The following is a 24,920-nucleotide window of genomic DNA, read 5'->3' as shown; positions in this document are numbered from 1 at the left end:
TTATTGACATGTTCAAATTGGCCTCTGAAAGATCCACTTGACGGACCAGTAAATAAAATACAAAATTGAGTAATTGGGAAAGAAGTTTTAGATACAGTCATTTTTTTCTAATGTCAATGGAGTTAAATACAAGTTGACAATTTTACTAAGCTTAAACGACTGACATATCAAATTCAGCTTAAATCATTCTTAAAAAAACTAAACTGCATGAACTGAACTTTTAAGGTCATTGTATACTATGAAATTATATTGCTATTATATCCGTATAAAAGTTCACAAAAAAAAGCACTGGGATAGCTCAATTTGGACCGTATTTCATTATAAAAACACAAATTTGATTAATATGTTCATCACGAACTACACGGGTGTACTCTCCTGCTCAATAACTATTTTCACTTTTTTAACACTACCACGACTCGTTATGCTTGGCGAAGAGCCAGCAAATGCAGGGTTGGCTATTCCAAGTCCATTCTGTCGTGGTTTCTTTAAACTAGACCTTAGAGGTGATTTTGTTAGACTACCAACTGATGCACTTGACAACACTGAACCAGCAACACTATCAGAGTCTACAGAGCCATTTAGGCTGCTTTCTCCACTTGGTGTATTAGGACTCATGGAAACATAGGGCTTTGCACTTGAGTCTGTTACAGCTATATTAAGAGGAGGTAGCCCCTTCCCCTTACGAGAATTTCTGATGGCCCCATTTTGTGCACGATGGGATCGGTTTAATGAATTTGAGCGAACATGACCACTTCTTTGGCCAGGCCTCCCTGGGCCAGATGAGCTAGGACTTCTTCCCGCAAGTCGTCTGCCGTCTGACTCATCCCGAAAACTCGGATTTGATAATGTCATTGCATTGAGTCCATGAGGATCACGCTCATAATCTGTTGGGTCACCACCTTGCTGCCGAGAGAATATGAACTCGTATGCACTAGCAACAGTCAACAAAATCTCCAATACTATTACAATGACCTGGAAAAGAAAATATTACAAGTTTATCCTTATAATATCATAAGAAATATTATGTATGTAATATTTAATGCGAAGATTTATTCTTTGGTTTGTCTTTTGCGTTGTTTTTTATACCAGGTCTGGAAAATCATTTGTAGCAAATAGCATAAAAAGCCAACAAAAACCACTAACAAATCAACTGGAAGAAATATATTATGCTCGGAAGGATATCGCAAATTCTTCAATCTTTAACTTTTTTTTATTTTTATGTTTTGAATGATTGGTGAACCGAAACGGCATCTACTACCTTGCAATTTTGCACATGTAAAATATTGTGAATTGCTCATATTAGTAAATCTGGATATGATTATTACTTTTTATCGTTAGGGGAAACAGAATTATAATTAGGAAGGGGCCAAATCATTTTGGAGTGTAAGGAGCAAGGTCCAATTAATGGAAAGTTCTTTTTTTCGAAAAATGATTTTGAAAGACAAAAAACTTAAATAAGGTTAATCACCTCCTCAATACTTTTAGTTACAATCGATGAAAAATTATGCCTACAGAAGTTAATCTACGAGGATTGTCCAGAAAGTAACTTTAGCTTGGCATTACGTTATGAATTTATTTTTCGTCATAATCCAAGGTACAGCGGGGATAATTATCGCAACCATTACTATAACTACTAAATCTATTCAAAGCATCTTTCTTTACATCCTCTCGAGAAGATCTAATTCCTTTTAAATACTTCTTTCCAGCCTCCACCCACCCCATTCTGGGACTATCTGCTTTTGTTTGGATCTAGGTAATTGGCCAAAAAGGACGATCTTTGATAATGTCTGCTTTCATCCACATAATCCGTCCTAGCCACCTCAACCTTTTTTTTTCATTATAGCCCTAGAAAGCGAGATAGAACCACATTTTTTTTTACAGGTTACTGTTTGAGATACGGCCAGTCAGATGGGTACCCAAAGAATCTGTAGGTAATTTCACTGGAGAACATATAACAAATCATCCTCCGTCTTTCAGAGCGCCCAGGTTTCAGAACCATGCTTAACCACTGTCATCACTGTAGTTTCCAATATTCTAATCTTGGTTCGCTGACGTATCTTCCTATTCTTCCGAACTTTTTTCAATTTTGAAAAAACACCAAGGGCCTTGGCTATTCTACTTTTAACATCATCACTACATCAACCATCTTTACTAATATCACTACCTAGGTAAGTGAAGCTACCCAGTTGATCAACCTTCTCATTAGCCAGCATCACATCTTTACCTTCACCTATTCCAAGTCTTAGCGACTTAGACTTCTTGACATTAATTTTCAAGTGTATCCTGAAATATCAAAACTCAAATGAATCATCCATTTTTGCTGACGTTCTCACCTATGGCACTCAAATCATCAGCACAACCTAAGTCTTAAAGTGTTTTGTTTTCCCATTTGATTCCATACTCTTCCATAGCCTTTGCTTTGTTCCTTAGCACAAAGTTCACCAAAATGATTCATATAACTAGGGACAGAACGCAAACCTGCTTAATTCCTGTTTCAAAACGAAACCAGCTAGTAACCTCATTTCCTACCTTAACCCCAGCAATGTTGTTCTCGTACTTCTTCTCTTGCGTATAGATGGTCTTCTACCCAATACGTATCCACCAAAATACCCCTTCCTTGATTTCCTCTTAGAAATTACATATTCCTAATATGTAGCCCTTTTTGTATATAAAGATGAGTCTAACTACCAATTTTTCTTTTTAATTGAGTGGGGGAGGACATAGTATTGAAAAGATTGAGTGGCAGAGTACCTACCAAAACGCCAAGATGATAGGGTTCCCTCTACCCGTTATGCGAAATAAATAAAAAAAAGTCTCAGTTGGACACTTCACTTTTTCTTCTTCAGTTGGAAAACACTTCAGTTGGTTTTCTTCACTTAGGCTTGCTATCTTATTGAGAAAGTAAGGAACTTTCAGGACAACCCTTGTTATTTAATATCTTATACAGATACAGCAGATCTTATAAGATGGTAGGTCAGGTACGAAAATAACAGAGGTCAGTGTTAGTCCATTTTTACCGCTTTAACACTCACTCATCAATCACCAATCAAGCATATACACAGGATTCTTTTTTAGAGGGAGGGCACAAATTTTAGGATTTTTGTGAATTAGTTTTCTTTCAATTTTCTAATTGAAATTTCTAATTTTCGAATGGTAAATAATAATAACCAAATAAGTTTTGAGAAATAGCCTGGATATAATAGTACACAGAAATGGAAGAAAAACTGAAAAGAAAGCATTAAACAACATAGATATTGTTTATTTTTATTTTATTTAGTTTACAGTTGAATCACTTAAAGCAGGTACATATGGTCCCACCTTCCCACGAATATGTGGTCCAGTTATTGTCTACATTTAGGATAAGATACGATTCATGATGAAATACACATACAATAACACACAATAGCACACAATTTATTTTGTATGTTTCATATAATTTGTCAACTTTTTATGTTTTTTGAAGTTAAGCCTTCTCTTCGAAAAGAAAATCCTGCACGCGCACCTGATAAGAAAGGGTGACACTAATTATGCAAGACCACAGGACAGTGGTGTAATTTGTTATGAAGCAGGAGGGGGACTTCCCCCTGGACCACAGCCCCCCTCCCAGCTGAAATTTGGTTTCTTCAAAAATCTTGTCAGAACGTAGATAAGCCTTCATAATTCAAGCATCCACAGAAACAAGTCAGTTTTTTTTTAGTGTATTTTTGCCTCCATATGACTAATTTTCCGGATTTCCTGTAATTTTCACTTGAATTGGAAAATTTGGTTGTAACTTCCCCCCCCCACCCAGGATTTTGATGAAATTATGCAAATGCCAGAGGACCGTTCTGGTGACTAAGGCGTCATTTCGTTGGGAAATTTCTGGTATTACATTCAATTCCTATATCGGAAAAAATCTTTGATAGCGGATTATAAACGTTCCCTAGATCAAAACAAGTCTTGCGTAAGCGGCATGGGGAATTTCTTGATGAAATATCTCGAAGAAAAAGCATTGAAGAAAAAAAAGTATTGAAGAAAAAAACCTTGAAAAAAAATGTGTCGAAGCAAAAAAGAAAATATTTATAAGAATATAAAAACGTCTCGGGGAAAAAAATGTCTTGAGGAAAAACAAACGTCTCGAAGGAAAAAAAAATAGCTCGAAGAAAAATAACATGTGTGCGCGATACGTCATCCTTAGTTACAACCAGGAGCTCCCCACTTGATTTCCGGGCCCTGAAGAAACACTTCTCGAAGAAAACTTCGAGACAATGTCTTGAAAGGTCTTGAAAAATGCCTTGCAGAATGGTTTGAAGAAAACCGCCTCAAAGAAATCTTGAAGATGACATTTCCATAAGTAAACAATATCCTATTACGTAACACCCACGTGTACATAATCAAAAATATCAGCTGGTTGCTGGGGACCTAAAACAGCTTGCTAGGGTGCGCAGCAGCTGAGGTATATCCCCCTCCACTGCTATAAGAGAATCTGGGAATATCCTGCTTAACAGTATCACTTTGCTTGAAAGTTACCATCATTGCCAAATACACAACGGTATATATGAAAAGGCCTATGTAATATAAGCAGCCAGCAGCCTTTTCCGTGTCTTTTCAGTTGATAAAACAATCAATTTTTTTGTAACTTAAGGTCGTTGAATTTCTTGAAATTCAACAAAAAATATAATTGGATCACGTCAGCTTAGTCACGTCTTTTGTACAAACCTTTGTTGTAGTTCATATTGCATACTTGTTTCAAGTCACGTTTAAGTGGAAATACAAGAATACTGAAAAAAAGACAAACCTTTCGGGTGGTGTTGCCACGGAGCTTTCTCAACTAAACAGAAAAGAAGCCAATTTTTTTAACCCTCCACCAAAATCTAAAATACAAAAGATTGCGTAGCACCAAGACCCATGAGGCCAACACAGCTCCGAAATCTCCTCCTCCGTCCCAATCTACTCAAAGCCTCCCTCTTTACACCCTCCCAAGAAGTTCTCATTTCCTCTAAATCTTTCTTTATGGCATCCTCCCACCAAAAAAGAGGACCACCTGCTTCCGTTTAGCCCTAGACGGTTGGCCGAGAAGGACAATCTTCGGCAATCTGTCATCCTACATCCGCAGAGCGTGTCCTAGCCATCTCAACATTTCCTTCATTATAGCCTTAAAAAACGAGATTGAATCATTCGACATTTTTCGTACAGCCTACTGTTTGAAATATGGTCAGTTATCCGGGTACCCGAAACAATCCGTCGGCAATTTCTCTGGAAAACATCAAGTAAATCTTAATCCACATTTTGGAGCGCCTCTGCTTCAGAGCCATATTTGACCACTGTCATCACTGTATCTCCAAATATTCTAATCTTGTTTTGCAGACTTATCTTTCTATTCTCTCCAAACTTTCTTTAACTGTTAAGAAACACCCTGAGCCTAAGCTATTCTATATATATATATATATATATATATATATATATATATATATATATATATATATATATATATATATATATATATATATATATATATATATATATATATATATATATATCTATATCTATATATATTCTATATATATATATATATATATATATATATATATATATATATATATATATATATATATATATATATATATATATATATATATATATATATATATATATAAGTCTTTTAGAAAGGCAGAGTTTAAGGTTTCCTAAAAGTATAAATTCTGGGGTGAAAAATCAAAAAGTTGTATATTAGTATTGCTCGTGGCAACACAGCTATCAAGATAATATTACTTGCCTGTGAATAGAAAGCCCATGTAAATTCTACTAAATAACCATCTTGAGGTTGAATGGCGAATAACGCAGCTCCGGCAGCGGAAAGCAGGGCTGAAAAAGTAAAATGGCGTTCATTACGTAATTAGAAATGAATTGTTGAATAAATCATTCATGTTTCAATTTATTGATGAAAATGAGCGGTTAAATAAGCAAGAGCAATAACTTGTGATAATTATGAGAAGGAGCGAGTATTATGTGGCCAATAAATTCCTCTTTCTCTTTTCAGTACCAATTTTAAGGGTCTCTGTCCTGCCACAAAAGTTAGGAACCAGGGAATCATTCAAGGGCAAACCAAGGTGCAATGGTCACTCTGTAGTTTAAATTTATTGCAAAAAGACACTAACATTTTTTTTAAGAATAAGAATATTCTTTCTTACATTCCTATCATTTGCTTTCCAAAGAAACTTTACATATCTTGCCCCTCCGCCCGAAAAAAACTAGAGCGGTGTCACTGGGTAGAGAAATCTTGACACACTTAGCTTAGTTACATTCCTAAAATTAAGCACAAAAAAATTCTAAAAAAAAATTAAGTTTTCATTAACGCAATCTCACTATGTGATGCAAAATTTTTCTGAAAATCATTAACAAAAATTCAAAGATTGTCAGTTTTTCCATTAGAAAATAATTTCATTTATGATTACAGAAAATTACATTAGCTATGGGGCAAAGTTTTAATTATACAGAAGCTCAAGGTTCATCCTCCCTCAGATTTCCTTATCTTATCTTAGTTTTCTTTTACTCAGAGGGAGAGAGCGAAAGAAAGAAAGAAAGAAAGAGAGAGAGAGAGAGAGAGAGAGAGAGAGAGAGAGAGAGAGAGAGAGAGAGAGACAGCAATCTTTTTGGAATACTTTCATTGGAAAAAACCCTTTTTTGGCGTTCTCGATGAAAAAGTGAAGTACCGACAAGAAGATATACCCCCCTAAATTTTTGCAATGGCAGTAAGAGAGAAAAAGAGAGAAAGTGGGGGGAGAGATATACCAAATCTCAAAACAGCATTTCTAAGCATATCTATATATATAAAAATAAGTTGTTTGTTTGTGCGTCTGTCTGTCTGTCCACATATGACTTCTGAATTATTTCATCATATACCAATTCAAAAACGAATGAATTCAAGCCGAAGTAGCTGAGTTGGTAAAGCGTTATGTTCCAGGTTCTAGGTCCGAGAGGTTCCAGATTCGAACATTGGCTTTAGCATTAATACACAAGAAGAAAAAAAATAAAAAAGGTAAAAACTTCAAAAAAAATAAAATGAAAATACTAAAAAAACTAAAAAAGCTAAAAAACTAAAAAAAATGAAAACAAGGTAAAAAACTAAAAAAGAAAAAAAAAACTAAAAAAAGTAAAAACTACAAAAAAAACTAAAAATAAAAAATAAAAATTAATAAGAAAACTAAAAAAACTAAAAACTGAAAAATAAAAAAAAAATAAAAAAAGGAAACAAACTGAAAAATAAAGGAGAAAAAGAAAACTAAAAACCGGGACATAGGGAGTATAAATGACGACCGGGAGATATAAATGACGACCGTTACACTCAAAGATGAATTACAGACCGGGACACCGGGACACAGGGAATATAAATGACGACCAGGACGCTCAAAGAGAAATTACAGACTGGGACACTGGGACACAAATGACGACCGGGATACTGGGAATATAAATGACAATCGGGACAATTTTATGTTGCATGTTCAAGAGTCGGTAAACCTGACAATCTATTTATATGCACAGACAATGGGACATCGAAGAATGTTGTATATTCGCAAGTTTTACATAGTTAAAACATATATATATATATATATATATATATATATATATATATATATATATATATATATATATATATATATATATATATATATATATATATATATATATATATATATATATATATATATATATATATATATATATAGACAGAGGACTGTCTGAGAGGACGCGGGTTCGAATCCCAGTGTACCCAATTCTTCAGTTGGGACGGGGGTCAGTGGCCTGACTCTGTCAGCCTAGTCAGAGTCGACCCAGCTCTAAATGGGTACCTGGAGAAATCTGGGGAAGGTAAACAGGAAGGGTGTGTGAAAGCACAGGATGGCTGGCCCCCAACCCCCCATTGCACTTCCTGGCTGAAGGGCCAAGAAACGGAGATCAGCACCGCCGGTAGGGACTGTAAAGTCTAATGCCGTATCCTTTACCTTTACCTTACAGGTGGGACACAGGGACACAACTACAATGGCGCGTAACTAATATGGCGCGTAACGACTTACGTGCGCTGGGGGGCTCGGGGGGCCAGTAGCCCAACAGCTGGTAGCTTTCTAAAATTTGGAGGATCATTAAATGGTCTGTTGCTTTAAGTTTTCTTAGATAACAGAATTAAGGTTAGAAAATGCCGTTGGTTCAAAAGGCAGTATGTTAAACATAAACATTTACTAGTTAGCGGAAAACCTAAGATTGACAATACAAACATGACCCATAATATCTTTTGAAATGCCAAAGGTGAACAATTGGGCCACCCAACAAAAAAAAAATAATAAAATAATAACATAGGGCCAACGCAATATAAAATTAAAAATAAAATTCTTATTGATTCATATGCATAAACAAGGATATTACGTCTATTACTAAAATCTAAGTTTGTGCTTCATTTCCTTTCACCCCTTCTCTTCCTGAGCGTAGAGGCACAGGCATATTGCACAGACATATGTTTACATGAAATTAAGTTTTACTGAGGAGCAGAAAAAACGAAAACTTAGAGGGGGGAATTTATTCTCCAAAATCTAGGGGGAGGGGAGCGAATTCGTAATTTTTTCTAATGAAGATACCAAAAAAGACAAAATTCCAATAGACATACCCCCAAAAAGGTTTTTTTAAAAATCTAGAGGAGTAACATATCTAAGGGATATACGCCCTCCCCCAATTGATGCCGCTAGAGAAAACCCAAGGTTGACGATTAAAACATGTCACATAATATCTTCCAAAGTCTTGAAGACGAGCAATTAGACAAACCAACTAAAGATAACACTGTATAGCCATAATTATACTTCTCGCTTTGTGAAAATTTCAACCAAAATTGGTTTCATCCGGTTGTTCCAAGTCATTGATACGCTGTCAAGTGCGTACTATCGAAGTTGCTCCTACCACACACTAAATATGAAAAAAGGTTTTTTTCCATAAAAATAAGGAGTAACATTAAAATTCAAACGAGCAGATATCACTCTTTATGTGAGGGACTGCAATCCCCTGCTCTTTACACTATCAGTGGTGTCAATTAAGGGGGTGGGTTTGTACCCCCTAGACTTTTAGCCGTCTCCTAGATTTCGAAAAGTACCTCATTTGGGGTATTTTCATTAAAAAAAATTTTTTTTGGTATTTTCAACGAAAAAGAAAAAATCCCCATAGATATTGAAAAATATATTTAACCCCCTCCCCCCAATTTAGTGAACTGATACTACTGTACGCTGTGTTGTAACTTGCACTTCATAGAAAACAATTCACATTTCACACATCTATTCCTTAGTAAAATGTTTCTAGAATACATATGCTCCTTCCTGTGCATTAGCTTTGTAATACTTGTAGCCTACAACGTTTTCAGTGAAACTGGAAACAACGCAATTTTAAGTTCAAATTATTAAAGAGTCAATAGGCAAATAAAACACTGGAAAATATCCATAGGATATTTAGTTGCATTCTAATTATCTTTGAGCAAAGGGAAGTTAAAACAGAGCGTAAATATTAGGGGATTGAGGGGTGACACCCCTTCCACCGAATATTGAGAAAAATTTAATGATTATTTCAACATTTATGCCCCTCCCTTTTACTTTCATTTGAAGAAACTTATTTTATTTATTTTTTCTCTGCTCTTCCTTTGATTATAAAGTGTTAAAGATAATTATCCGGTGAGAAGAAGAAAAAAAAAACGTTTTCCTACTTGAGCAATTAAGAGAGATAAACATTTGGATTAAGCCTTCACTCTACTTACCCATTCAATCGCTGAGGACAAACAATACAACCAAATACAATAAGCCAAAAAGGGGTCCATAGACATGTAACATTGTCTAATAATGATCAAATTATAGAATGGACAATAATATAAGCTGCTTAAGGTTTAAACTTCCTGCACAAGTTGTTGATTTGTTATCTTTCTGCAGCCCTGATGTATTAAACATGATAATCATTCTATATATCTTTATGCATCGAACCATCAGTTTGCAATTTTTGTCCCTGCCTTTGATTTTTTTGCGGCTATATATTTTTATAGAAAATATTTTTATATAAAAATATGTCTACAGAAAATGCTTCTATTTTGAAAGAAATTTTTTTTATATAAAAATATTTTTACAGAAAAATATGCGGCTAGATGTTTTATAGACGATATTTCTATAGAAAATAGCGTGTTTCGTACCATAATTCAGAAATACCCTTTTTTATAGTTAATTGCAAAAAAATGAAAAAAAATTCTCCCTATATTTTCCAAAAAACACCCACCCTCCCAACATTTCGTAAAATAACGCAACGGGCTGCCATCATCGTCGTCAATAACGAATTCTTAGTCAAAAATTGACCGTCAAATGAAGGTATACTTGTGGATAAATTGTCCTCTCCATATAGATTAAATAAAAAAAAAACAAGTTTTTTTAACTGAAAGTAAGGAGCTGTTTTGATAGAGCGGGGGACGAAGCCTAATTGCCCCCCGATTTTTTGGTTAATTAAAAAGGCAACTAGAACTTTTAATTTTTTACGAATCTTTTTATTGGTAAAAGATTTACGTAACTTATAAATTAGCTTACGTAAAGAACTTTTGTATTCTCATGTTTTTATTACATATATGAGGGGATTCGCCCCATCGTCAGTACCTCGCTCTTTACACTAAAGCTTAAATTTTATCCCAATTCATTAAGAATGACCACCTGAATCACAAAAGCCGTAGAATAAGTAGTTGAAATTACTGAAAATACTTTAGCGTAAAGAGCGAGGTATTAGAAGGAGGTGAGCCCCTCATATGGGTAATAATTTCTGTTTGTTTTAAGCTTTATTGCTGTTCCTTACTTCCAGCTGAAAAAGCTTTTTCACTTTTATTTCTTAATTGTTTTTTTTTTTAAATAATGCTAGTAAATCCTGCTCTCCCTTCATGGAAATTTTCTTCTCCCATTACAAATTCTCGAAGGAAAGTTCCCCCTCTTCTCAACCCCTCCCCCAAACCAAAAAAATCCTCCTGAAAACGCCTGTATACTTCCCAATAACCATTACTATATGTAAGCACAGGTCAAAGTTTGTAACTTGTTGCCCCTCCCACGGGGACTGTGGGGGAGTAAGTCGTCCCCAAAGACATAGTTATAACGTTTTTCGACTACGCTGAATAAAATGGCTATCTCAGAATTTTGATCCGTTGACTTTGGGAAAATAATTAGCGTGGGAGGGGGCCTAGGTGTCCTCCAATTTTTTTAGTCACTTAAAAAGGGCACTAGAACTTGTCATTTCCGTTAGAATGAGCCCTCTCGCAACATTCAAGGACAACTGGGTCGATACGATCACCCCTGGGAAAAAAAAACAAATAAACACGCATCCGTGATCTGCCTTCTGGCAAAAAATGCAAAATTCCACATTTTTGTAGATAGGACCTCGAAACTTCTACAGTAGGGTTTTCTGATACGCTGAATCTGATGGTGTGATTTTCGTTAAGATTCTATGACTTTTAGGGGGCTTTTCCCCCTATTTTCTAAAATAACACAAATTTTCTCAGGCTCGTAACTTTTGATGGGTAAGACTAAACTTAACTTATATATTTAAAACCAGCATTAAAATGCGATTCTTTTGATGTAGCTATTGGTATCAAAATTCCATTTTTTAGAGTTTTGGTTACTATTGAGCCGGGTCGCTCCTTACTACAGTTCGTTACCACGAACTGTTTGATATGAAAGACCTAAAGACAGCTGAAAAAGATTTGACGCATACTAACTCTAATAGGTTAGTCGCCCATTGACAACGCTTACTGACGTGGGCCTTTTCGTTAATTAAATAAAAAAACAATTTTTTTCAACTTTTCAAAATTGGTTCTAAAAATACATTTTCTGAAGCTTCAGAAACCACTTTCTCGCAGTAAGATGCTCCCCCCCATTAGTAGATGATGCGTAGTTCCATTTTACTGTACATCATTGAATGAAGTCTCCAGCAAATGAGGGTCTATGAAAATCGCTTATTTTGTGTGCACCACCTCGCCGTGTGGTAGGAAAGTGTAGACAGTTCTGCCAAAGTATATGTAGAGCAACTTTTGTGTAATGAGCGGATCCTGGCAGCTCAATATTGCGCCAGGACACAACGCTTAGTCCTCAAGAACCCGGAGGTTTGTTGAAAACGTCACTGAAAATTCTAAGCCAATTGACCATCTGAGAATTGTTGCTTGATAACACCTTAACCCCATTTAAGCTGACATTGTTGCCTTTCGGCGCAAAATGTAGCAAAGACGACACTTTGTTGTTGCATGATTTCTTTTCTTACTCAAAAAGAGGACTAGAATTTTAAATGTATATTTAAATACCTTTTATCTTTCTAGCTTATGGCGATTAGTTTGATTGGATTTTTGTGAGAGAAAAGAATTATGCATTAAAAGATAATAATAAAATTAACACGCATCCATGACTCGTTTCCAGGAAAACGCAAAATTCCATATTTTAGCAGATAAACATCTTAAATCTCTGCAAAGCGGCTTATTGATTTCTATGGTATAATTTCCATAAGACTCGTACCCTTTTTTCTATATTATTCGGTTTCATCTGCTAATAAATTTTCATAAGGAAATTTAAATTCAGTAAATTAATTAATAATTAAAATTAATTAATTAAGTAAATTAATTAATTAAGTAAATTAATTAATTAAGTAAATTAATTAAATTGCTTCTTTAAAGTGAGTGCAAACATTTGAGTGTTTTGATGTGAGTCATTGATAAAAGGTGAATGACTTTTGAGAGATATAGAGAGATATACATTTATTAAGAAAAGAAAACAAACACTATTCGCCATTCGCCTGCCAAGAAAGGCAATAAGCGTGTATAATTAGATGCCAATAAGAATTAGATGCCTGATAAAATTCTGGCTAAAAACGACAAGCTTTTATTCCACTAGAAGAAACAGAACATATTTTTTTAGTCTATCCGCTCTTCCTTAAAATTTATTCAACATACCGTCTTTTGGTTTACCGTAGTCGAGCTGTTGCAAAGAGAGTTATCCCTGAAAAATAACTCGGAGTTCTCCTACCATACAATTTCCCTTCACAATTTGATTGCTGAACACTAAGTGTACTGAGTACAATGATATATAAATAGTATATCGCTATACTTAGACTGACATCTAGGGAGTTAGATTCAACATTTTTGGCAATCACGCAGTTTGCGTGCAAAGATTCAAAATTCCTAATGTACACTAGCTATTACAATAAAAACCAATTCTAAAAAATGCCTACTTTGTCAAAATAAAAAACACTGAATTATAAGTGGGTTACCATGACAAGAAGTATCTTCGCGACAAAAACGTGTCAGTCGCAAAAATTCTTTCCAATAGCTTTCTGGATTCACCTTCCAAGTTCAGCCAATTCTTGTCTTCTTGTGTATGACATTTTTCCGAGAGTCCCGAATAATGAGAATAAATAATGGAAAGCTAACCCAGCTTGGCTTTCCAACTCGCAAAAAAGTCCCTACTGACTCTCACGAAGCATTATATGCTAATCCTTGAAAAGGCTTTAATTAAATAATATTCGATTAATTGGATAACAAATACTTTTCATAATAAGATATATGCTGTTAACAATAAAATGTAAATAATAAACATTAATTAATGGTTCGCTGGCCTGGTTACCTTTTTCATGATTTTGTGAGTAACTATTTGATATAATTTTCCATCACTATCTTCACTTGAAGGATACCCAATAAACCAATACCAAACAAGTTACGTAAAACCATTGATAAAACATTATTTTAGAAGCTTCCCTTATCTTTTCCTTTTTGATTGTGTTTCTGGACAATGCTAATATAACTGTAGACGCTCCCCTTTTTTTCATGTTTACAGGCTTTGGTTAAGGCTTTAATTAAATTTTGTGATTTTGTGAATAACTATTTGATATAATTTTCCATCAGTATCATCACTTAAGGATACTCAATGAAGTTACATAAAACCATAGATAAAGCATTATTTTAGAAGCTTCCCTTATCTTTTCCCTTTTTATTGTATTTCTGGACAATGCTAATGTAACTGTAGACGCTCCCCTTTTTTTTCGGGTTTACAGGCTTTAGTTAAGGCTTTAATTAAGGCTTTAATTAAATCTTGTGATTTTGTGAATAACTGATTGATATAGTTTTCCATCAGTATCATCACTTAAGGATACTCAATAAGCCAATACCAAAGAAGTTACATAAAACCATTAATAGAACATTATTTTGGAAGCTTTTCTTATTTTTTCCCTTTTGATTGTGTTTTTGGACAATGCTAATGTAACTGTAGACGCTCTCCATTTTCATGTTTACAGACGATCTTGCATCCGACGGGGTGGCACTTGTGACCACCGGCCACACGATTGTTGTTACAATTCGACCTGTCGCTGCAATCTCTGGGGATCCAACTGCAGATGTCACCGAGCAGGAATCTTCCAGCGATGGGGAAAATAATGAAAAAACAATATTGATCCTTTACTTCATTGTTATTCCAGTATCTTCTGTGTACAGTTGCATATCTGCTCATTATTATAAAAGCAAGTTCCATATATCTCTCTGTTTGTTTTAATTTATTTCTTTCCTTCTTCGGTAGCATGTGTTTATTTTTATAATAAAGTGTTGCTTTCTTCGCCCCCATAAGATGTTTTTTCCAATTTTAGAGTATCGATTTCCTTCAAATAATTGGCTACAACAGCCATTTTATATTTTTTCTAGTTTGCATAAACTGCCCAACTGGATAAAAACTGCCGTCTGATTATGAATGACAGAAATAACACTATTTCTTAATAATAGAGAAGAAAAATAATCCAGAAACAGATAAGTAAACAAAAAATAAAACATAGTTTCAGTGTATCGTCACCAGCTATTTATGGTCAAGGATAAAAGTTGCAAGAAATAATACTATTAAAAATTAACTTAAAAAAATAAATATAAAAGTGAACACATTACAAACCATTTGTGCAGTGAATAAAACAAAGAGAGAAGCTAATCGAATAAAGTATTTCAAAACTACAAAAAATATGTTTACATATTCGTCAAAATTTAGGCCAAAAAGCACGAGAAACTAATATAATATGAGACGCTATCACCTTTTTGCCAGTGTTGCTACGCTGAACCGTGAGAATAAAGAAGCAAAACGAATTCGTTAAATCTGGCAACACTTTTCGCCCCAAGAATTTACGCATTACCAACATATTCATTCCTAAGAACTGCTGCACCTTTAAAGAACTGCTGCCTCACCTTACCGATCTATTTTGTCTTATTTTAGATTATTTTTAGCTTATTTAGCTAACAAATTACGTCCCCATCACGTCCTCTTCTTTTCAATTAGCTCCTGTGATTATCAAAACTGCGTAACTGCATTTAAAGAGATTTTTTTTTTTAAACCGGATTACATATTTTTTTTTTAAGATATATATGGCTTTGTAAATGTCCGCTTAACCAGTTCAAACAAGATCTCATTTGTACAAATAGAGAAGAGTGAAGGAGAAACACAACTTCAGAAACGGGGAAATCAAAAATATCTGCCTGTGTTGGCACTAACTATTCGTTAGTGCAATGTAATGATTGATGCGATTCATGTAGCAAATGAGGCTAGGAGCTGGTTTCATACAGAATAATGAGTTAAGCAAGGTTGTATTTTATCACCATTTATGTGGATTATTCTTTTGTCCAAAGAAGCGCAGCAAAGGCCATGGGAGAGCTTGGATCAAATTAGAAAGTAAAACTCTCCTATACTTAGTTTATGCTGGTGATTTGAGAGTTCCAGATTAAAACGCTTGCTAAAGGAATTTCTTATTAGTTTTAGAGAGCTGAGAGTGCAAGAATATACTTGAAAGGTAACGTTCAGAAGACTAAGTCACTTAGACTGGGAATGAAGTTTAAGAGGTTATGCTTGGTAACAAGAAGATCGACGAAGTGGATAGCTTCACTTACCTATGTAATATTATTAGTAAAGACGGTGGATGCAATGAGGATGTTAAAAGTTGAGGAGCCAGGGCCCAGGGTGCTTTTTTCGCAGTTGAAAATAGTTTAGAGGAATAGAAAGTCCGCGAACCAAGTTTATAATGCTGTAAGCTACAGCGGTGAGAGTGGTCAAGTATAGTTCTGAAAGGTGGGTACACCGAAAGACAGAGGAGGATTTTTAGATTTTTCCCAGAGGAGATTGTCTAATAATTTTGGCCAACCCACTTGGGAAAAATAAAAAGCAGCTCGAACCCTGAATTGGATGGAAGGAGATCGTAAGCGAGGACTTTAGCCGAATCGTAACTTCTCGAGAGGGTGTAAAGAGGGAAGCATTAAATACTTCGGAATAGAAGAGGAGTCTGTGTAGCTGTATTGGCCTCGGGTGGTTTGGTTCTGTAGGGATTTGATAGTAGTAGTAATAGTAATACTCTTATGCCCGAGTCACAATATAGTCATTCGGGCTGATAAAAGATAAATGTCAAGATCTATGAGGGATATGTGTTTTTCCATGATTCTTACATTAAGTTTGTATTTCAGAAGTTGACAACCGTCAGAGACTAATGGCAACCGCAAAAAAAAAAATATTCTTCAGAGCAACCAAGTATACTCTAAGTTTACATATCTTGCCCTAAACCTACCACATTGTTTAATCTTACCCCACATTGTCCCAAACTTACCATATTTATGTCTATTAGACTAAGCAATCCAAAATTTATTGCATTATATCGAACTCATTTGGAGCAAATTAATTGTATGTTTAATTCTTTTCGGAATAATTTAACTTGTATCAGAGAGTACCAGCGTTCCCTAAACATACTGAACATCCCTGGGCAGTTGAAGGCAATTGCCTTGGGGAATTCCAAAACCAGATGAGAGACAATGCAAGAAGAAAGTTACTTATGTCGAAAATGCTCTCACTAAAGCTTATCGAGTCAAAGAAATGTTTGAAAATAAAACACTGAGCTAACACCCCTTTCAAAACCCTAGTTGTAGTGTTTCGTAAAAAAAAGAATGTATTGTGAGAAGAAGTTGTCTTTTGACAGTGATTCAGAAATGGAATGGTAATTATTATTTCGGTTAATATTATTAGTAAAAGTTTAATTCGAAAACGAATTGGTGGGAGATTCAAAAAAGAGCTTTAAACCTCTCGAAAATGGGGATGCATAACGAAAATTACACCATTGGAAACAAAATATTCAAGAACTCTGTTTAGGAGAATAACAGCCCACCAACACTGAATAACACTGAAAATCACTTTTTTTTGCATTCGTAGCACTGATGTGTAATTTTTTTACCCTTTTTCTACCAAGGCTACAGCTGAGCACACAGTCAAAACCCTAGCTATAAGAAGTATAAGATTTGTTTCACAGAAGCATGTATTTCAAGAAGTATCAAGCTGCCTAAAGGCCTGTTCAATATCACAGACAAACACACCACATCAACTTGTTGTAGAGTGGAGTGTCAGACACTGATAAATTAGGTTATAAATCTTATTGCTTGCAATCAAGAAGTTTAAAAATCAATGCAATCAAGAAGACACGTTTAAAAAAACTGTCTAGAGAGATAAATTGTCATTTGTAGCTAATTTAGGAACAGTAACAGTAACTGAGGTTTATTGCTCAGTAAGGGCCTCCCCAGGAGTATGTTCCGAGGTGGAGGATAGGAGAACGCCCTACAGATCTGTAGGGTACCTCCATAGGAGGCACGGACCAAGGGGTACATTGTCCCTCAGGATCCATAATAGAAACTGGGGCACTCTCGCCCGGTGACCGTAAATGAGGAAGAGGAGAAGACTTCTTGAATGCACACTCAGCAGGGCCCCCCGGCGTATGGACACGTTCCATGAGCTAAATACCTTCTCCCGGCAATAGGTTAAATTGCATGGGGACGCAGAACACCATCGTGGGAGGATCCTCTAAAGGAGAACAGCTTCAGCAGAGTGTGAGATTCAGATCTATGGAAAATGGCATCTGCAAAGGGCTGTCTCGACCTTATCGGGGTATCCACAAGAATGGGGACCTTGCGGTCAGACCTGTTACCACTTGGCCACTATTTAATATTGCCGCTCTGGCACACCTCGGGGAAATTATAGCCTAGTAAACAACACAGCATTCGCACGGGATTCTGACTAAAATATAATTTTTCTTGGCTTTGTCTATTTTGGTGAGCATTTTCAGGCTGAAAAACCTATTTCTAGATAATGTCACTGCTGTGGGTTGCCTCCCCGTAGTAGCATAACATTTTTAGGCATGAATATACAATGAATCGGAGTTAATAGGCTTGAGGTTGTCTCTGCAGGATTCCGACTCTTGTTGATAGTAAGAGCATCGCCAAGTGCTGAAAACCATTTTGTGACCAAGGCGGGCCCAGGATTGCACACAGTCCCAATTCAACTGGAGGTCCCAGGGACTTCTAGTTGTCCGATTCTAAGTCAGCTTAAGCACTTCGATGCAGAACTGAGAAGATGTGTTTGCAGACTACTATGCATTCATATTCCAAACTGAGTCTTTGAGGTTAGGTTGGGAATTCATCCCTTCACATTGATTTGAAACACCTTGTATACGCAGTTCACAAATTTACTACACCAGAAAATGATCAAATGACCTACCCCGAGTGGCTGGCTAAGATACAATACTGCATAACTATAAGCGTTGCTACTATAAGCTTTATAACTATACGCTAGTTTTCCAGGTATGTAGACTTAAGGTAGCAAGCGACGTCACGACTTGGTATGGTCTCTGGGACTGAGAGGCTACATAGATTATAATTAAATAGTTGTAGACATTTGAAAATTTAAGGATTTTTGTTGGGTAGCATTTTAACCCTATTCAGGCCAATACTGTTATTTTTCCACACAAATCGTCACTTTGCTAGGGTGCTACCTGTTTGTTTCTAAAAATAGGTATTGACATTTTAGATTTCCGTTTGACTAAGCCCGAGTCCGATATTCCACAATAACCCCTCGGCTATAAAATCAAAAGAAACATATATCCGTAAGCATTCTTCTCGTGAAGAGTCTTGAGTTTGATATTTACTGTTGATAAGAGATGGAAGTCTTTACTCCTGAGTTCTCAGGTATGCTGAAATTTCTGGTATAAACTATCTCAAGGTTTTTGTCCTTTTTGGGTTTTTTCCCTCTTTTCTAAAATTCTGCAAATATTCTTATGCCATTCTTATGCTTATGCTATTTGGAACAAACACAATATTCCTATGACCTATGTTGAATTTTTACTATAAAATTGCTATATTGTTATTGAATTGTCATTTCTTAGTGCATTTTATTCAATTAAATACGCCACTCTTTAGTTACTAGTCATTATCATCGATGATCAGAAAATAACCTTTGATCAAGCGAAATAGGTTGTCAAAAACCGTAATTTTTCAGGAAACCAGAAGAAATCCTCAAAGAGAACTTACAAAGAACTCAAAGAAGAAAATTGCATAATACTTGATTTTATAGATTCAATTTAAGTAAATTTGATTCAATTACTACAAAACAATTGAAGTTGTGCATTTAGTTTAAGTAAATTAAAATTAATAATAACAAAATATTTGATGTTTTTATTTAATTTAAGTAAATTTAAATCAATTACTAGAAAAACACTTGACGTAACAGTTTTAATTTATGCAAATTTAAATCAATTCTTGCAAAACACTTAATGTAAAAGATTTAATTTAAGTAAATTTAAACAAATTATTGAAAAACACTACCTATAATTTTTTCTCAGGAAATATACTTATTTTGAATAGTTAAGCTACTAATTGTTAATATAAGAGCTGGCCTTATCACGAGGATACAGTAGGAAAGCCTAGTTTTAAAACCACTTCTTGAAATTCACATAAAGTTAGGCCTAAGCTTACACCTTCATATTTATTAGAAACGTACTCGGCTGACATCCGCGATATAATATTTTCAAGACTTTAGCTCGGAGTATAATTTTATTCCAAAAAGTAATTTTAGCCTTTATATGCCAGGCTATGCTAGAATTCGCAAAGGAAAACCTACAATATTTGGTACTGTATATTGGGTTGATATTCCTTTTTTATTTTATTGTAATTTGCTTTTTATATTTCAGTATAAAACCTGATTTATAATGTTTAGCAGTATAGGTTCCATTAGAATCGTAAGTACCAGGCTGATCCGTAATACCTGGCAGCGGGAGTCGCTTGAACTTCTGACCGAAGGGCATTAAATTGATGTCTATTGATTCTGCAAGAGCTTTCGCTGCAAAAGTCTGACATAATACCTGTTGAAAAGAAATCAAAGCGTATATAATTGACTATGCTGGATATGAAGCTCTCTTATTTTTCTAATACATCGCACTTTCCTCGTAATTCTTGATGGATTTGATTTTAGTGAGTGTTTAGCAAAGGATTGGGCTCTTCAAGGTAGCATCCTTGGACCCACAACTTTCCTGATTTATATCAACAACAGAGAAATCTCATTAACCCTCCAAGCCATTTTGATTAATATACCACAGTCTACGTACGTGTCATAAGCCTAATGATCCTGCAAAAGTTTCCTTTTTCTTACAATTGAATCTCCTGGATATAAAAAGTGGTTTGATGCCTGAATGGTTAACTAAAGTGCATCTAAGACTAAGAAGCTACTCTCCATCCGATCATACCAACGTAATCTTCAAGGTAAAGCTATCAAGAAAGTTGACAAGCTTTGTCTCAAGGAAACTAATTTCTATTTCAGACCTCTCTTGGAGCCCACACTTCGCTAGGGTATCATCGTCATGCACAAAGAAAGCTGAGCGTGATTCTTTGTCCTAAAAATGTATTACCATTCTGTTAGATTATTACTAGGTGCAAGTCATTTATTAAGCCTGTTGCCAATTGTAGGTGGTGGCTGTTTGCTAAAAACCTGCTGGCACCATTCAAGAGGATCCAAAAATAGGGTCTCAAGGGCGAGTTGCAGCACAAGTCGGGTAACTTTACAACCTCTAAGTGAGAGGTTTGTTATGGCATCAATGGCTGTTTTCAACAAATATATCTACCAACTTTTCTCCGATGAGCTATCTCTGCTTTTACTACTATTTCTCAAGCCAAAAAGGTAAACAGATAGGAGTACGGCACTGTCAAACTACCGCTACTGACAACTCACTGCAGCACCAAGTTGCCCAAAGCTAACACAGCTAAGTACGCTCCTCCCCATCCACGATCTATTCAAAACCTCCCTCTTCCCATCCTCCCTGGAAGTTCCCATCTCCCTTAAATCTTTTCTTACGACATCCTACCGTCCCAACTAGGAACGACATAAATTTTGTTTTGCCCTAGACGGTTGTCCGACAAGGAAAGTCTTTGGAAATCCGTCATCCTTCATCCGCAGAACGTGTCCTAGCCATCTCAACTTTTTTTCCCGTTACAACCCTAGAAAGGGGAATCGAACCACACTTTTCGGACAGCCTACTATTTGAGATACGTTCTATCAAAAAGGTGCCCAAAAAATAAGTAGACAACTCCTATGAAAAACATCTCATAAATCCTTCTCCGTCTTTCGGTGTGCCAACGTTTCAGAGCTATACCAAAGTAGCCTCCAATATTCTAATCTTAGTTCGTAGACATATCTTCCTATTCTTCCAAACTTTGTTCAGCTGTGAAAAAAACACTGTAAGTATTGGCTATTCTACTTTAACATCGCCATTGCGCCCACCGTCATTACTAATACTACCTAGGCAGGGGAAGCTGTCCACTAGATCATTCATCTCTTCACCCAGCATCGGCCTTTCACCTTCACTTTTTGATTAATTTTCAGACCTATTCTAGCACCCTGAACTCTCAAAACCTCTAAAGGTTCGTTCATTTTGCTAAAACTTTCATCTAAGATTTTTAGACACTTATATCTCCCTCTTAAAGAGTCAAAAGAGGTCGGAGGGCAAATAGAGCTCTCCCCGTTGTTTTTTCCTTAAATGCATCCAATTTAACTTTTGAGATAGCATTTTTTTTTCAAATAGTTCAAAGATTATATAAAAATATCTTCGGGGTTGACAAAATCCTCAGAACTTCGGTCAAGAATCAGGTTCTTAGGGAAGTGGTGGTCGTATAAATTTTTAAGAAGTTTATTTGAGGAAAATTGAAAGTTTTAGTTTCTTTTTAAGAGTCAGAAGCGATTGGAAGGAAACTAGTCCCCCCCCCTCGGCCTCTTTTCTCCAAATATACCGGAGTGAAATTTAGAGATAGCAATTTTTTCAGAATATTCCAAATGTCAAATAACTATGGTTTAAACCCCTTCCAAACAGCTCTCGAGGAAAGGGCTATAAATTATATTAGTTACCTATCATTACTAAATAATGTTTTTATAGTAGGTATGGTCTTATAAACTTTAAAGGAGGCTCAGTCGACTGGAAATCGAAATTTCTTTTTCCATTTTTAAGAGTCGAAAGTGATCAGAGGGTAACCAGCCCTCCCCCCTAAGTGTTTTCATCTAAGAGTTGTTTTACTACATCGTTTAATTCCCTGTTTTCCCATTTCCTTTGCAGTGTGCCACATGACAAAGTCCATGAGTCCACAAAGTCCATAACTTATTCCTAACCTTATAACCACCATATTAAAAAACAAACTCCTTTACCACACTACTAGCACTTGCGGCTGGGGCCATATTGTTTTTTAATCCTTTTAGCACTGTCACTAATTCTTCCTCTTAGAATAACTAGTCCGTGTGATAACAAAAAAAGTTGAGTTTTGCACGTAGTAAACTATACTACATTAAAAATTACTACATGAAGGAGGACGGAGAAACAGTGGCTGCACCAGTGGCGTCTTTTTTTAGGGGGGGGGGGGTAATTGTCCTCCAATAATTGAGGGAAAAATTATTTTATAGTCCATGCCCCTTTACTCTCCGGATGTAGACCTCTCTTGACCCAACACTACCCTACGCCCCTGCCCTACAGTAAGTACTGGAAGAACAGCTTCTGAAGACGCTGCATATCTGTTTGAAATCGTCTCCTGAAGAATGCCATCCCTGAAAACCAACCTAGGTAAATGACTAGGTTCAGTGAAGAACCTAGTAGAGACAGTGGGTTTTAGTGACCCTAGCCCCAAGACAATTTTATGAATCGACCTGTAATAACAATAACAGGCATAAATCAGCCTTAGCAACCTGAGGCAAAGCAATAATGTATTCTAGTTTTAGGACTTATTTCGCTGTGGATTAAACGGATCTGAGCCTCTAAAAACACAGATTAACCGAAAACACATGGTCAGTTCTCCATTATAGTTGTGAGTTGAGCGGAGCTGATCCCATGGTTTTCATACTGACTTTAAGACATAAATAAAAACAAGGTAACTAACAGCAAGTTTAAAATAGACAGATGACGTCGCATTTTGCACAATTACCAAGCTAAATTTTTAGTATTGAACGAGACTTCGTTTTAAAAGGTTGGTTAAGATGAGTCGTTAGTGAGGCCTGAAGTGGAGGTCCCTTTGGACCTCAGTTGTAGTTCCAAATTTAGGTCGAATAGTGATAAAACGTCCCATTCCGAGGACTCGTATAATCGGTATAATTTTATAATCGGTATTTACTTACCTCAAGGTTTTACAGCATAGGTTTAACTAGCAGCATGTTTAAAATAGATAAATGGCTTAATTGTGGCAGGCATAGATCGGTCTAAGGTTTTAGCAGCATTGTCCCATAAATTTTTGATAAAAAATTCCATGTCTTCGTAAAAGCTATGCAACAGCTAAATCCCCCCTCCCCCCCCCCATTTTAATTTTTCTCACATGTCTTTAAACTAGATTGTCTTAGTTCAAGTCTCATACAACTTGTTGTTTTGGTGACTACCTCAAACAGACCTTTCCGCAATTTCCAATTTGTAAATGAAATGGGTGGCGACATTTAACTAGAAGCAACAGGAAATAATAAATATTTTTATGGTTTAATAAAAAGTATGGAATATTAAGTTAAAGACAATATAAAAAAAGCTTCTAAAAAGAGAATACTATCAAAGAAATAATTCCTTTGTACTGATAAAATTGAAGTTTATCTTTTAAGGTTGCTGGTTTCTTCTCAAACACAAAGGGAGAATTTACAAGAGCATATACAATGCCATCTAAAATAGTATAAAAGGGCAAAATAGGTGTCGCTATAGTATAAATGCGAGAACTGAAAACTCCCATGGAAGTTGATACTGAACGACACCATTTCTGCTTGTTTCAAAGGAGGTTTTATGTTTCTGGCACATTTTTTTCCAAATTTTAACCTTTGCAAATATAAATCGTATCTGGTACATTTATTTTGAATTAACAAATACGAAAAGAAAATGTAAATTAGGCAATTTACTTTTGTTTAGCTTATGCATTTGTAAGACGTGACTTAGAATATGTGTACCAGATTATATGCAAACCACTTACGACTATATTAAGTTTTTGAGAAAGTAATTGGTAATGAGATAATAAATGCAACTAGAAATGGGATTTCACATCTCATTTGCTGAAACGGTTTTACTCATTTAAGGCACTGAACAAATTTTTAGAATTGCTCTAAGAAAGCCTTATTTCAAGAAAAAATTCTTTACGAAAAATTTATTATAGTCTGCATGACTCGTCAATAGGTTCAAAATTACAATTTAAAATTTTGAATCCATGGTTCAAAACGGTAAGTCTAACCGCAATTTTTCATCATATTTATCATTTTTACGGTAAATTTTTAAAAAATTGAAATTAAACTTATAAAGACTTGAACAAATTTGAAGACTAGAATTTTGAAGGCTAGAAGCTTGGTATTTAATCAAGACAGAGGGGGCTAGACTTGGGATTTGTTCATTCGTATTTTAATAGTTACTTTTAGTGGAGTTTCTATTTTGTTTTTCAAAACAAACAAAAGTTTTGAAGCGAACAAAAGAAAATAATATCATTATTAGTTTTCTAGTATCATTCTACGGATACAGTACACGGAAAATACGGATCAAAGTAATTAAAATGTTCGAAACAAGGATAAAAGAAAAGGGAAACATGTTTAAATTGC

At 35.4% G+C, this 24,920-nt stretch overlaps 2 protein-coding genes across 2 annotated transcripts in view; one reads left to right on the top strand and one right to left on the bottom strand.

Moving 5' to 3' along the window:
• The window catches only part of LOC136036029 (general transcription factor 3C polypeptide 5-like), a 508,607-nt gene that overhangs the window by 121,194 nt on the left and 362,493 nt on the right, over positions 1-24,920 (top strand). The gene's annotated exons all lie outside the window — the stretch shown is intronic.
• On the bottom strand, positions 230-5,869 carry LOC136036026 (uncharacterized). The gene is made up of 2 exons (XM_065717952.1): positions 5,756-5,869; positions 230-972 (listed from the first exon to the last, which is right to left on the bottom strand). Exon 2 carries the CDS (start codon positions 850-852, stop codon positions 358-360), a length of 495 nt encoding a protein of 164 aa, XP_065574024.1. The 5' UTR covers positions 853-972; positions 5,756-5,869; the 3' UTR covers positions 230-357.

This window comes from Artemia franciscana, chromosome 15 (genome assembly GCF_032884065.1).
Source record: "Artemia franciscana chromosome 15, ASM3288406v1, whole genome shotgun sequence".
NCBI lineage: Eukaryota > Metazoa > Arthropoda > Branchiopoda > Anostraca > Artemiidae > Artemia > Artemia franciscana.
This window is presented reverse-complemented; position numbering and strand designations above follow the sequence as displayed.

What these genes read in the sequence shown, in the direction of transcription:
- LOC136036026 (XM_065717952.1), bottom strand. Translation starts at nt 852, where the DNA reads ATGACATTATCAAATCCGAGTTTTCGGGATGAGTCAGACGGCAGACGA.